Source organism: Branchiostoma belcheri, unplaced genomic scaffold (genome assembly GCF_001625305.1).
Source record: "Branchiostoma belcheri isolate BF01 breed outbred unplaced genomic scaffold, Haploidv18h27 scaffold397, whole genome shotgun sequence".
NCBI classification, from domain to species: Eukaryota; Metazoa; Chordata; class Leptocardii; order Amphioxiformes; family Branchiostomatidae; genus Branchiostoma; species Branchiostoma belcheri.
In genome coordinates, this window is record NW_017804017.1 from 64,162 (window position 1) to 79,345 (window position 15,184).

Genomic DNA, 15,184 nt, shown 5'->3' on the forward strand with positions numbered 1-15,184 from the left:
AAATACCTAATAGATAGTATTCTTCATTGACTTGATATCCTGAAGCAAGTCACTCAGACTAGATGTGGATCACTGTTTTATGATACAGAGAAACTGCTACATAACTGCCCCACCTCAACAGGAAGGGGGCGTACGGTCGATCTTTCCGGTCACTTGGGATTTGGCACTCCCAGCCCCGACGGACAGACAACACTTAAGCTCCTGTTCTGTATAACAGGAGCTTTCTAGACTAATTTGTCATCATCTTGTCTTGACTTGTCTGACTTTTGTTCCTTTTTTTGTACTTCCCAAAATTTGTCTTCACTTTATTTGCATATCAATCAACAGGTTGTACTTATAAACCTGCTTTCCCCTCTGGTCTCTCAGTCACTGACGAAAGCTAGTGGATACTAGCTGAAACGTCTGACGTTTTCAAAATCATATCCAGTTGCTTGAGTAACTTTTTTGTATGTGTTGATACATGCTGGTATTTTCCAGCTGGAGAGTAATTTCTCTTTTTGTTTTGTTGAAAAAACTGGCTTTGAGTCTTGTTTTGGCTGCTTGTTAGAGCTCTAAAACAAATCCCATATTGTTGTGTTTTGGTGCTCTCCATAGGGGTCAGAGGTCATTATCTCACTGTTTTGATTTTTCGTACTATGTATCGCTGGTCAGAACGTGAAATTTTTGGACTAAATGGACAATTTGGATGTTGGACCACCCTGTCAATGTGACTTTTCCATAGTTGAATACTCAGGTAGGTAGTTTTTGACAGCTTATTTCTGGTATGTTGAGTCTATTTCATAATCGCATCCAAACCCACTGAAAACATCTTTTTTGTATGTGTTGATACATGCTGGTATTTTCCAGCTGGAGAGTAATTTCTCTTTTTGTTTTGTTGAAAAAACTGGCTTTGAGTCTTGTTTTGGCTGCTTGTTAGAGCTCTAAAACAAATCCGTTATTGTTGTGTTTTGGTGCTCTCCATACGGGTCAGAGGTCATTCTCTCATTGTTTTGATTTTTCGTACTATGTATCGCTGGACTAAATGAACAAATAGGATGTTGGACTACCCTGTCAATGTGACTTTTCATAGTTGAATACTCAGGTAGTTTTTGTCGGCTTATTTCTGGTATGTTTACAATGCAAGTCTATGCCTAATTGGGCTTGGAATTGGTAGACTGTCCCCTTCGACGGGTGAGGTCGCGTCAATTTTTTATGTTCGTAAATAAGACCAGAGCGCCCCTGGCGGCATTTACGTGAACTACCACACACACACACACACAAACGCGCGCGCACACACACATACACACACAAACGCGCGCACACACACACAAATACACACACACAAATACACACACAATCACACAAAGACACACACAAACGAATATGCGCTCAAGCAAACACATGCATGCAAACGCACGCACACATAGACACGCACGCACGCACATGCACACACACACACGCACATACACACGCGCACACATGCACACATACACAAACGCGCGCACACACACATACACACACATACACACGTACGCACACACACACACGCATGCCAGCACACACACACACACGCGCGCGCGCGCACACACACACACATGCCCGTATGTACACACACGCACACACGCGCGCGCGCGCGCACACACACAAATGTACATACGTGCGCATGCATGGACATCATCGCCTGCAACATGCTCGTGGGTAAACTGGAAGGATCCAGGTAAAACAGACCAATGTTTCATTTTCAGTTCTTTTATTCCAGGTGACCTACCGGACATCTGGAGACAGGATGGACCCGCGTGTGTCACTACCCGTGGGACTGCTCGTCCTCGTGGTTATGGCCACCAGCGTGACTGGTCAAGGTAGGTTTTCTTTAAGGTTCTCGACCCTGTAATTGAACTGGGTAGACGATTCCATATGGATTTTGGGCATGTAGGTAGTTTAGGCAGAGATGAACAATAAGGTGAAAATTATGTAGAATAGGACTAAACAGGAAATTATATCATTATTATAGCAGTTTTCCATGTATTTCGGTCTTAGGTATGCTGTGGTTTTGATTTCACAACGCAATGCAATTTTTATTAATTCCTTAAATTTTTCCTAATAAAAGTAATGTTAGCATCTTGTTTGCTTCACACAACTCGTACACTGCCTTTAGGCACTGCACATCAGTTTTGCACTGTAAGTTTAAATCCACTTACACCGGAGCGGACTCGTACTGTTTTCAATGTGTGGTGAGTTATTTTTAACGTACTCGAGGTGTGGCTTTTCTCCCATACTGGTTTCTAACTAGGATTATTAGGTTAGCATGAAAGTTCATCTGTGTTGGTACAAGTCATTATCAAATAAAGACTAAGCTTTAACTTCCAACACTTAGATTACAGGGACTTACCAAAATTTTCGGTTGACTCCATCAACCTTGCTCACGGAATGGACCCGTCTACTCTTGGAACGTGACGTCAGATACACGTGACCGTAGTAGCGGGTCATACGTGCCAGATAACTTGTGTCGCCCCCCCCCCGTCTCAGTCCTCTTCTTCAAAACCCAATAGGGGACTAGTAGTCTTACCATATTCCAAGGGTACCTCTGAGGCCCTTCAACAAGTACGGTTTTAAGACCTGCTTCAGACCCACCCGCACGCTTCAGACCCACACGAAAGACAAAACTCAAAAGGAAAACAGGTGTGGAGTAGTGTACCACATCAAGTGCCAAGGTCAAACCAGGAAGGGTACTGTGATTTTTTTAAAATCTGGCATCTTCAAGGTCAAAGTGAGTACCCTACCCCATTGGATGGTTGGGAATTCCACAAGGCCCGTTCGACGGGACTGATGACAAAAATCATGAACTGCTGATGACAAGATTTTTCACCCTTTTCAGAACAACAGGTGTACCTGGCCACTCAATCCAACTGGGCCTTTTATAAGGTTCTTGCAACAGCCAACTTGACCAATACTGGCACGAAGGCGACATGTAACGCGGCAGGAATGAGTTACCCGTGCTACCAGTCAGGTTATGGTGGGTGTGCGAACGACCACTGGTCCCCAGGCTGCATCACGTACAACCATGGTAATTCCTTATGTAACACCCACTGGGTCCTCTCCAAAAAACTGTGTGGACATGACGACTCTCGGCACTGTCAGCCCCTTGATGACACCTTTGTGTACTGCTATCCCTGTTGGGGTGGTCGTGGTGATGACAGCGCCTGGGGAGTGGACTACGACACCAACACTTGGAACCTGTATGGAGCGGACCACACCAACGCGTACGCCCTGTGTGCAGGTGAGGCTGCAGGCTCGATATCGTACCACAAGACAGAGGCATTTTAGCAAATAAAAGACTTTCATGTTAATTAGGCAATTTTTTCCATTGACATAAGCATCGAGAATCGTGACTCGAGCTCGAAGCCTATGCAGGTGAGTTTGAAAAAACTACCCATCTTGACCTACAAAACTCTAAAATAACGTTATCTCCTTATTTCCAGTTCGTACTACGTGTGATGACTCACCATGTGTGCGCGGAACCTGTATCGCTGGTAACGAAGGCTACACCTGTGACTGTGAGAACGGCTGGACAGGAACCAACTGTGACCGAAGTTAGTATTTGTTACATTAACACATTTGTGTACATGTACAAACCTAGTTGGTACAGTCGTGACAGCGCTTTCGGAATAGGCTGCGACGCTAACACCCGCGCCCTGCCAGTAGCGGACTACAAGAACATGTACGCCCTGTGCGCAGGTTACGACAAAAGCAGCTAGGCAATCAAAAGGAAAAATCTTTCATGTTAGATTAGATTAGACTGTTTTCCATTGTCATAAGTATTAAACCCCTCTCTCTCTATATATATTTTTTATATATTTGATATTTTTGATATATCATAAGGTTGTATTCCCGAGAGTTGAGAAAAATGCCCACTTTGATGTACAAAACCCTGACGCTATTTCCCACTTCCAGTCGCTACTTCGTGTGAGGACTCCCCTTGTGAGCACGGAAACTGTACTGATGTTGTCGGGGGCATGGTGAACTACACTTGTACCTGTGACAGCGGCTGGGGAGGACCCTACTGTGATCAAGGTTAGTTTTTGTTATGTTGACACAAAAACATGCTGTCCACCGATCTCCAGGCTGCTGAGGACTGGACATCACCACCGCCTGGGCGGCAGTCATAGACAGGCAGACCTGGAGGACCATAGTCAGAGGCGCTACGCCCCCTTGAGGGCCCCATGTGGAGCTGAGTGAGTGAGTGACACAAATAAGCTTTATTTCTTCAGCTGGAGATATTCAAGAGAGAAGATTTCATTTTAAGTTGTGTATCTTAGAAAGTTAGACAGGGATGTCATCCGGATGTTAGACATGAAACGTCCTCATAAAATTGTCTCAAATGCCCTCAAATGTTTTGGGGGGCATTCGAGTGTTCGGATAGGGTATTATCTTTCCTCCCACGGTTGAAGGCATGAAATTGTCGATTTTATTTCCAGTAACGTGTGAAGCGTCCCCGTGCGGTGAACACGGAACCTGTACTGATGGTGACGAAGGCTACATCTGTACCTGTCAGAACCGCTGGGAAGGAACCAACTGTGATATAGGTCAGTATCTCAGTATATATTTCAGTATTTATGAATGGTGATCCATAAAATTTATATTGAACTGATTTAGAAGAAAGTCTTTCATCTTCAAGGTGAAAGTTAGTACCTGACTTCGGTTGGAAATTCCACCATATCTTTGCGACGATCGACGATCAAAAATTTGAACTTTGATAACAATATTTTTCACTCTTTCCAGCCCCAGAGGTGTACCTGGACACACACGACAATTGGGCCTTTTATAAGGTTCGTGCAATCGGACCTATGACAAACGCAAACGTCCAGACCACCTGTCAAATGGCAAGGATGAGCTACCCGTGCTACTACACAGGTCCTACTTCTGGCTGTACCTATCACTGGACCACAGGCTGCATCACGTTTTCCAGGGACCCTTTCGGCGTGTGTGAGACCCTCAGGATCCTCCAAGATAAAATGTGTAGAATCATTCACGAGTACGGCAATAACTGCGAGGCGCTCGATGACACCTTTGTGTACATGCATAACTATTTTAATAATATCGGCGCCTTCGGAACGGACTACGACACTGGCAGGTCCCACCTGAATGGAGTGTCCTACGAAAACATGTACGCCCTGTGTGCAGGTGAGGCCGCATCCTTGGTATCGGTACCCAACACAGAGGCATTTTGGCAAAAAAAGAAGAAAACAAGTTTCATGTTTGATAGATCCGATCACAGAATTTACTTCCATTACATAAGCATGTAGAATCTACGCATATGCATATATTTTTCCTTCACCGTTAGCATTCCAATGTTTACGAAGGTTGAGAAGTCCAAGGGAAGAGCAAAGAAATGAACGACCCACGTGCAGCACACCACTTCCCACATTTGCAGTCCCTGCGATATTATCCCTTCGTCTTTAGCACGAAGCCGGTACATACATGTTTTCCCCGAGGGCTAAAATGCCCACCTTCATGTACAAATCTCTGACGTAATTATATCCTTATTTCCAGTTTCTACTACGTGTGATGGCTCCCCGTGTGTATACGGTAACTGTACCGATGGTGACGAAGGCTACATCTGCACCTGTGAGAGCGGCTGGACAGGACGCAACTGTGACCGAGGTTAGTATTTGTTGCATTGACACAGGTGACACAGGGATACTGAGGGGGACGCGTAACTGCAGCGCTCACGCAACTCTGTTCAGCTAGTGATATTTGAGAGAATATATTTCATTTCAAGTTATTAATGTGATGGGATGATCATGAGATACTGTGAAAATGGGTGTGAGATATATTTCCTTAAAATATTACTAGTAACATAATGATAACGAATGTTTGCCTTCACCTAGAAGGTTATGTCTTTTAGTACGCTCTGTGTGTTCGAGTAGGATATTTTTCCTTCATCTTGAGCTGGAAGCCATAAGGTCTTCCATTTCTTGTTTCCCCGGACTAGAGTAAAGGATCACACAACATATTGTCTTAGTCAAATTGCAGCGTAGATATTTTTTGTTAATGTCCACAGATGAAAGTGAATGTCTGGATGGCACGCATAACTGCAGCGCAGACGCAACCTGTACCATCACCCCCGACGCATTTACCTGTGCCTGTAACGACGGTTACTACGGGGACGGATTCACCTGTACAGGTAAGAGCATCTCTAAGAACATCTGTATATTAGTAAAACATTAAACTGTCAGATTAAAAAAATAAAATACATTATCATTTTACCTTCGCAGAAGGAAAACATATTGTTTTTGCTCTGTTTCTTCTTTCTCTTCTTCTTCTCCAAACAAATAAGGTCAATGACCTGATCCAGACGTCTGTCACCATGGTAACTAGTGTTGGGTTACATCATGTTGCAATTTTATATCCGGAAGGATTTGGACTCCTGTCACCATATATGTATATATTTGAGCAATAGAGCAGACCATATGTGAACCTATTGAATTCCATATTACGAAACAAAAGCCTTGTTCAGACGAAAGCGCTGGAAGCGCATTGGATCCAGATTCTACAGAAGCCGAATTTAAGTGGCCCCATCTGAACGCTCCAAATCGCATTGAAAGCACTTCGATTCCAAACCACCTCGGGTTGTAGTTTTAAACCGGTTTCAACGCATTCTGACTTCAGTTTGAACGCAATGTGACTCCGCCGGAGTCACTATGGGGTGATATTTCTTTATTTATATGCAATACTAAAACGGACGAGGCAGCAACTTAAAGAGCAGTAATGACCAAATATTGTGCCCATTCTATGACGAGCTTTACCGCGTCGGGCAGGACCACGTCGGCATTAGGCCCAGGTACGCTGGGCGGGGGGCACCAGCAAGCAGGTGGCTGACCTCTGACATTGATATGAGGCGACCTTGCGTTTTTAATCATCCACCACTGATTGTAGTTTAGCCGAATCCGAAGGAACGTGGGGCACGTGGACCAGATGCGAGGTTTGCAATATTTACCCGAATTTTGCTTCGCTTCCACAGCTTTCTGAACCGGGCCAAAATCTAACAGAGTTAGTTGGCGCTGGTAATTTTTGTTGCTTGTGTCCACAGATGTCGATGAATGTGCGGATGGCACGCACAACTGTCACCCTCTCGCTACCTGTGCCAACTTCATCGGCGGTTTCAACTGTACCTGTAACGACGGTTATGGCGGGGACGGAGTCAACTGTTTCGGTATATAGGATACCTCTTTACATTGCTTTTTTATCACAAATAAAAAGGTCTACCCGTGCTCTATACAGAGCATAGGGTTTTGGTGCCCATGTCCATTTCCGTAGCCCTTGGGCGACACACAATTGTGCAAGGCACTAAAGCAGGGGGCTAGTCCGCTGGTAGTGCTGTGTGTTTGACCTTCCCACACTCTTTCTCATTTGTGCTGAGTGCTAAGCAGAGAAAGAAGTGTGTACCATTTTTAAAGTCTTTGGTATGACCCGGCCGGGGTTTGAACTCACGACCTCCCGGTTACAAAGCGAGCACTCTACCAATTGAGCTATTGCACCGGTCAATCACATATAAACATGGGCGATTCTATTTGCCTTATAGAAAACAGATGAAACAGGTATGTGTCCCACACGTGTATATTGTTTACGTGCGAATGGCTTCCTTGTATCGTTGACATAGTTACCCAAGAGCTGGTGCGAGATCCGTCATGGATCGTGGAGTCCTCCGGCACACCGTGGGTCAGCGGTGGAATAACGTGGGACGCTGCCAAAGTCTTGGATGGGGACATTGGTACCTTCTGGAACCCACAAGGTTTGGCGTATGGCTACAACAACTGGAACATCGTACTGGACTTCACCGCGCCCCAAACTCTGATCGGCATCGCACTCATTAACAACGGAGGCGGCAGCTGGGACATTGCAGACTTCACGTTGCAGAAGTCGCTCTCTGCGAGTCCGTACGACTGGGAAGACGTGGTGACCGTTACTGACGTGCAGGGAAGGACGACCCGGCGCCAGGAGTTTGGCGGTTTCCATGTGACAGCGCGGTACTGGAGATTCCTGATCACACGGACCCACGGGGGCTGGCAGCCAAATGTCAGGGAACTGTTCTTCTACGAACCCTCATCAGGTAAAGGACAGGAGAATCATATTAAGGCACTTTACACGACTTTCCTCACTTAGCTTAGGTGCATATTAGTATTGTCCTGTCATGTCATGTATTTGTCCCCTGTGTTGTTGGCGGCATTAATATAAGTTGAAAAAAACTTGAGTGTGTCGTCACCACGTCTGGTAATTACATGTCGGAATAAAAGAAAAATCTCCGAGAAGATCATTCGGTGGCAACGCAGTATCCATATTGACCAGAGGAATGTCCATTAGCCAGCGGTATTGGCCAAATGAGTGTCCATTAGCCACCGATGGCCAATGTATACTACCTTACCACCGTATGATCTGCTTGGAGATAACTGTTTCCCGGCAAATGTTGTAGGCTTCTGTGACTGATACTATTGTATTCTCAGCGCTTTTTTTTTCACACAGAGAAAATATGTTGCTATCGTTGTAACTACATTTACAACTTTGTCTGACTTCACTTTCCATGATATCTCGAAGACCATTTCAAAGAAAAGTGCTGCTAGATATGCAACATTCTTAAGGAATGTTTACCATGTTTCCCAACACTGTTTCTCACCTGTGTTGCTAGACTTCTGTGACCCGAACCCGTGCCAGAATGGTGGTGTGTGTAACAATACTGGAGATTCCTACACCTGTGAGTGTGTGGATGGATGGGGAGGAAGTAACTGTGAAACTGGTGAGTTTCCTTTCATTTCTTTTCGTGTCTCCTTCTTTTCAGCACGGAATGACCGCAAATTTGTGTGTGTCAGATTAAAACTTTTTCCCCACACTGTTTCTGACCTGTGTTGCCAGACTTCTGTGACCCGAACCCTTGCCAGAATGGTGGAGTGTGCACCAGTGCTGGAGAGTCCTACACCTGTGAATGTGTGGATGGATGGGGAGGAACCAACTGTGAAATCGGTATGTTACATTTTCCTTTCATTTGTCCTTCTTTGCAGCAGGGAATGACAACAAATGTAAGATTATAATGTTTTCGCCACACTGTTTCTGACCTGTGTTGCCACAGACCACTGCGACCCCAACCCTTGCCAGAATGGTGGAGTGTGTACCAGAAGTGGAGAGTCCTACACCTGTGAGTGTGCGGATGGATGGGGAGGAACCACCTGTGAAACTGGTAACTTAAATGTTTTTCTTTCAATCTTCAAATTTGAAGCTGTAGTATTTGCAGTGCTTGTTTCACACAGAAGTAGTCTGAAATGTGTTCCAAGCGTGCGTACATTGAGTGACCAAAAAGGTATCTACCTTTCACTACCTTTCCAGGTTTGTCTGACTTGACCTTCTCCGATATCGAGATGGACCGAATGACCGTGTCCTGGACGGCGTCTGCTGACCTGGATGTAACACGATACCGACTCCGTTACCGCCATGCCGGGGCTTCGTACCAGGACCTGTCTCCCCCGCCAGCACCGGGCGACACCACGGCCATCGTACGCGGACTGTGGGCGAATACAGAGTACAACTTCACCCTGACTGCGTTTGGACAGGACGACGAGCAAATAGGAGAGATCAGTGGGACAGAGACAACAGGTAGGTCGGTGCGATCGTACGGGTGGAGAGACGTTTACATGAACATGTAGTAAGTTACAGCATGGGTGGAGAGAGGCTTACAATTAGTAGTTAGTAGGTCTACAGCTTCCTCCATCCTACTGAAATGACATGCAGCAGAAAACACTTCTTATTGTGCTTCTGACATGGATTCTTAGAACTGGTCATTGTGAATATATTAATTCTCTTGGCAGGCCGTCTAACAAGGACTGGATTGACTGCACTGTGACAGTTATTTTCTTTTTATTTACTTCATGATTCACCACAAAACAAGGCTCATGGGAGCCACTTAAATGTTTTGGGTTACTGTACAGCCAGTGAGGACAGGTGTTTGTTAACAGTAGACTTGAAAAGTTTAAGGTTATACCGTATGAGAAATAATCACGTGGTAGCTTGTTCCATAGTGATGTTGTTCTAGGAAAGAAGCTTTCAGTGTGGAACTTCCTCTATACGAGGTGGTGTATGGACATTATATACTCACCCAGATGCATAAACCATTTTTCAGCTGAAGTTATCGTGAACGTGGACTGCCATCAGGACCACATGAGCGTGACCTTCCCTATTGCAGCGCTAACAGAGGTAGATGTGGAAAGCTTGCACCTGGTGGACGAGAACTGCCGTTCGACAATTAGCGAGACGGATCCCCCGGTGGTGACTCTTCGGACCGGTCTGCAGGAGTGCGGGACGACACAGGAGGTAAGTAGTTGTCTGGAATATAGAGAACGGTTGTGGGGTCGTGTGGCGTAACGGCAGAGTGCTTGACTCGGAACCAAGAGGTCCCGGGTTCTAGTCCTGACATGCCACCGATCTTGTGCCCTTTCGGAAAGGCACTTTACACGACTTTCCTCACTTCACTCTATCAGGTGAAAATGAGTATTGTCCCTTGCGTTGGTGTCAGCATTGTTGAAAAAACTTGTGTTTCCCCACCACGTCTTGTGATTACATGTTAGAATACAAAAGAATAGAGAGAACTGTGGAGAACGGTCATAGGAAAAAGTATCACATAGATGAGTTGATATAAAAGTGCCGAAATGGTCCATGTGACTAAATACTTACACACTTGGTAGACTGCCCTTTATAAGAGAGACTTTCTGTTTGTTAAGTAAGATTCTGTTTGTTTGTTTCTCTCCTTGTTTTCATAGTCGTCAGAAGAGAAACTCATCTTCAGTAACGAGGTCTTCGGCAGTCCGGTCGTGCATGAAAACGGCGCTATGAGAGGAGCGCCCTTCAGCAAGAAGTTCCAGTGTGAGTTCGTCCGTCAGTACGTGGTCTCACAGGATCAGAACATCCTTTTCAACATTCCGCCTCCTCGGTAAGTGTCGTCAGATATGTCACTACATGCACAACTGCGCCTGGACCAGGATGGGTCTGTTACGACCATCCATATATACTGCAGTATGAGCAAAGGAAGCTCAGCATCGCTTTTGACAGATAATAGAAGGTATAGCGCCAGATTTTCTATACAGAAGTTCAGAATATTAGAGTACAGAATCATGGATTGGAATCTAGCTTCTGGGCTCATGTTTATGTTCAATCGGAATGTGTCATTGGCATAGAATGAATAATTTCCCATCAGCTATCCGTCTAATCACCCACATTGTCCTCTATCTGTACAGCGTGCAAGTTGTGAACGCGGAAAACCAGTTCACCTTCGAGATGCACATGTTTCCATCTGCAGACTTCGCTGATACCTACACCTCAGACGACTACCCTGTGCAGGTGAGATACTTCCTTCGTTCTTGCCTAATCTAATTCTGTCATCAAACTATACGTCATCAAACTTAAACATGTGCAAACTGTGATCTGAACTGCCGCTGTGTCCAGGCTGGGTTCCTCATGTTGTTCAGAAATCAGCTGAACAGGGATGTTTGTTTATTTGTTTATTCATGATAAATCTTCTTTGTCATGAATGTATCTACATGTAACACAATAACCAGATGTTTCACTGTACTTGTCCCTCTCCCAAAGCAACGAGTCTGTTATTCCTGTCCCTTATTTTTCCATGGTTAGGTGACCCCGTCTGACCAGCTACACTTCGGACTCAGCGTGAACTCACCTCTGGACAACCTGGAGCTGTTCGCCCTCCACTGCCTCGCCACGCCAAGTGACGATCCCGAAGCCTCTCCAAGCGTCAACATCATTCAAGAAGGGTACGTCACTCTTCACAGAACTTCATTGCATCAAAGTAACGAGGTGTTAAAGTATGGAACAGCCAATGGTTTACCTCATGTTGTTTTTAGTATATAACACATGTAGCATTCATAGTCATTTCTCTCCTATAGGTGCAACATGGACACAACGCTTCAGCTGAACAATGCACTGTCTAACGACATGGCCTTGTACTACTCCATCCAGTCATTCAACTTCCCCAACGTTGAACCTCCCAGCCTGGTAAAATAGAGAGACATGTAACCTTTGGGCTGGTTCTGGGCTGTGTTAACTAACTGTCAGCTTAAAGTTGATTTCCATGGTGTAAGGTGATGATATCGTAGGTCTAAAGTTTGTCCTAAACAGTACACTGTGCATGCATACATGTTGCAGTCTCTGGATGTCTTAAATCTGCTTTAATGCAATCAATCAATCAATCAATCAATCAATCAATCATCCGCGGGAGTTAGGTGCTGGCACACGCGGTGGTCGTAGACCTCTCTATTGGTTCTGATGACCCCTAGCCTCTATTAGTGTGTCGAAGATTTCTTCCTATATATAGCTACCTTCTGACGCGGCAAGCCAGCAGACTAGCCTGCGAATTGCATCTGAAAGGGTTACGAATGAGCAAAGGTCCAGCGTTTGGCCTCTTCATCTTTGAGCATGCTTCAGCCTGTATTTGTCTCTACATTGTTGCTACTTTCATGCTCTCTGGGACTGGAGGTCATTTGTACGGGAATATCCTTGGCTACTCCCTGGTGTTTGGGTACCTTGAACAGCCTGGCGGTGCACCAGATTCATGATGTTGTTTCTCCTCCATGTCAGGTGTACATCCACTGCACCATGGTGGTCTGCTTCAAGGACGACCCGGACTCGCGGTGCAGTGACGGGTGCATCTCCGCTAGGCGGCGCAGGCGCGCTGTGTCTGACATGAGCGACGCCCGAGTGCGACGCGCGAGCGAAACGGACGAAACAGTCACCATCAGCCAGGGACCCTTCAAAGTTGTGGGAGGAGAAAAACAAGGTATTATACTTAATCATCCTCTTCATCCTATGCATCTTGGTGTGTTCTTGGTCACCGTTCACGGTGGTAAAATCTGGGCTGCAAAGTTCCCACATGTCATAGAACCCGAACTGTGTTCGATCGTGTTCGATCTGGGGAATTCGAATCGAACCCGCGTTCTATTTCGGGGTCACCTGCGGCCATTTCACTATAAAGCGGCAAAACAAGCCTTTCTACCTCCGTTCATTGCAACAGATAAAAAACAACACTTTTCTATAGATACAAACAGTTTCCTGGACAGTACATGTCCGCTATCATTTTTGGTGGACATGTAACATGTAGCGAAGCTACTGTCGTATCCTTGAGTGACCTTGAATACTGTAATGATTCTTTACGCTTGTATGAATAACACAATGCACACTTTCGGGCGATATGACATGTCTGCAAAACTCGTTCAAACCTGAAAACATGGAAAGTCAAACATACCCCATTTACGGCTCAAAATGACTGTCACGATTGTCCCGAAAATCGTGCTTTTGGGATTTTTGAAAAATGCGCTTGATTTTGAATTATGGGTAATTGAGTGCGAAAAAAGCAAAAAAATTCGATTTTTTCACCTATTTGTCGACAAAAACTATACTTAAAGTAAGAAATTAAAAAATCCCAAAAGCACGATTTTTCGTCTTATTCCTTGTCGTCAAAAAACTTAAAAATCAGTGATCTTGCGTAATTTGTGTAGCCAGGTTTGCTCGGTGATTGGCTAAAATATGGCGCTGCGAAATCCCGAAAATTATCGACTTTTTAAACGAAATCCGAAAAAATCATCCATTTAGCACAAAAAATCACCATTGAATGCATGTAAAGACAATAATTCTATTTTATTTCAACAAAATTTTCCCTTCGATACAAGTTTGTTTATTTTCAAATGTTTTACGGTTAGCCCAAAATTGCGTCTTGTAACCCGATACTTTATCGAACGCCCCCAGCAATGGGAAAGAATGCCGTAGTGACAGACCGCCGTGGTTCCTTTTATGAAGAGACCAGACAGTTAACTCTCATGGACATAAATCAATATTAATCCGGTGTTGTATGCAACTTGTTCAGAACCACGTTTCTTTCTCATGATTCCTTTTAACGACAAAACTTAGGGCATTTTTTTTATCATGGTGAAATTTTTCTTGAAGCAATGGTATTTTCTTGTGTTTATCACTGTTACAATTGTCTGTATGATTCTCTACGGAGAGCTGTTGCATGTTATCATTTGCAAGCTTGTGTTCATAATTGTTCTGGCAGACCTACTGTTCTGCATGTGTAGATCGATGCTGTTCACTAGTGTACGGTCAAAGGAGTAGGTAGTTGTGCAGATGTTGTCCACTAGAGTACAGTAAGGGCAGTAGACAGTTGTGCAGATGCTGTCCACTAATGTATAGTCAGGGCAATAGTCACAGTTGTGCAGATGTTGTCTACTAGTGAACAGTCAGGACAGTAAACAGTATGAACATTACGTCTTTGTGTTGTTCCACAGCCTCCACCCTGCCCACTGTCGGCATCGCTGTCGGGGCAGCTGCGGGGATAGCCGGCGTCCTCCTGATGGTTGTTGCTGTCTTCCTGGTGAGGAAGAGACGTGGCCGTGACGTCAAGGGGCAGGCCGAGGATCGTGTCGGTAAGATATCCAGGCACTGTACAGAATCTGTAGGTAGAAACTGTCTCAAACATGTCTGAGGATCATGTAAGTAAGATATCCAGGCACTGTACAGAATTTTGGTAGATACTATCTCAAACATGGCTGAGGGTGATGTAAGTAAGATATCCAGGCACTGTACAGAATCTGCCGGTAGATACAATCTCTAAAACAATCCCTATTCATTCAGCAAGTCTGCTGAAAAGCAAGGCGCATTGACATGGGTAGTTTTTAATGTCTAGAGTTGACCTCGATTGTCTGTGTGACGTAATTCAGTAACGGATTTGAAAGCCAGCAGATCCACTGATCAAATACTAACTACTCCATACTCCAACAGTTATAATGAGCATTTCTGTGCTTATCACACAGTTTGGTTCTTTGCTCTAATTGGACACGCTTTTTTATTTCAGGTTTTGACAACTACTCGTTCGAGCTCTGGGGGAAGGGCAAGGCAGCCAACGTGACTCCCAAACCCGAGTAGTGTTTTTTGTGCGAGGCTTGAAATCTCAGCATGAGTGATTTTCTTAGGTGATAGACCACGTCTCTCTTCTTTTTCGTTTCTCTTTCCTTCTTCGTCTCTCCCTCTGTCTCCCTTCTATACTCACTTGTATTTCTGTTCATTTTAAATAATTCTTCCTTCGCAATCACCAAAACCTATCCCTCATTCTTTAGATCTCTTTAATATCATATAAATATAATCAAATAAAAGTAAA

The 15,184-nt window shown here is 44.8% G+C and overlaps 1 protein-coding gene across 1 annotated transcript in view; it reads left to right on the top strand.

Moving 5' to 3' along the window:
* The window catches only part of LOC109476855, a 46,905-nt gene extending 31,953 nt beyond the window's left edge, over window positions 1-14,952 (top strand). Inside the window, exons 5-24 of the mRNA XM_019777872.1 lie at window positions 1,739-1,838; window positions 2,855-3,256; window positions 3,459-3,569; window positions 3,931-4,050; window positions 4,759-5,160; window positions 5,530-5,640; window positions 6,041-6,163; window positions 7,070-7,192; window positions 7,640-8,089; window positions 8,887-8,994; window positions 9,101-9,208; window positions 9,355-9,621; window positions 10,145-10,335; window positions 10,782-10,951; window positions 11,256-11,358; window positions 11,650-11,789; window positions 11,922-12,030; window positions 12,613-12,811; window positions 14,316-14,453; window positions 14,882-14,952. Of these exons, the coding sequence (XP_019633431.1) occupies window positions 1,739-1,838; window positions 2,855-3,256; window positions 3,459-3,569; window positions 3,931-4,050; window positions 4,759-5,160; window positions 5,530-5,640; window positions 6,041-6,163; window positions 7,070-7,192; window positions 7,640-8,089; window positions 8,887-8,994; window positions 9,101-9,208; window positions 9,355-9,621; window positions 10,145-10,335; window positions 10,782-10,951; window positions 11,256-11,358; window positions 11,650-11,789; window positions 11,922-12,030; window positions 12,613-12,811; window positions 14,316-14,453; window positions 14,882-14,952 (3,546 nt within the window). The remainder of the gene's footprint in view (window positions 1-1,738; window positions 1,839-2,854; window positions 3,257-3,458; window positions 3,570-3,930; window positions 4,051-4,758; window positions 5,161-5,529; window positions 5,641-6,040; window positions 6,164-7,069; window positions 7,193-7,639; window positions 8,090-8,886; window positions 8,995-9,100; window positions 9,209-9,354; window positions 9,622-10,144; window positions 10,336-10,781; window positions 10,952-11,255; window positions 11,359-11,649; window positions 11,790-11,921; window positions 12,031-12,612; window positions 12,812-14,315; window positions 14,454-14,881) is intronic.
* Window positions 14,953-15,184: the final 232 nt, after the last annotated feature.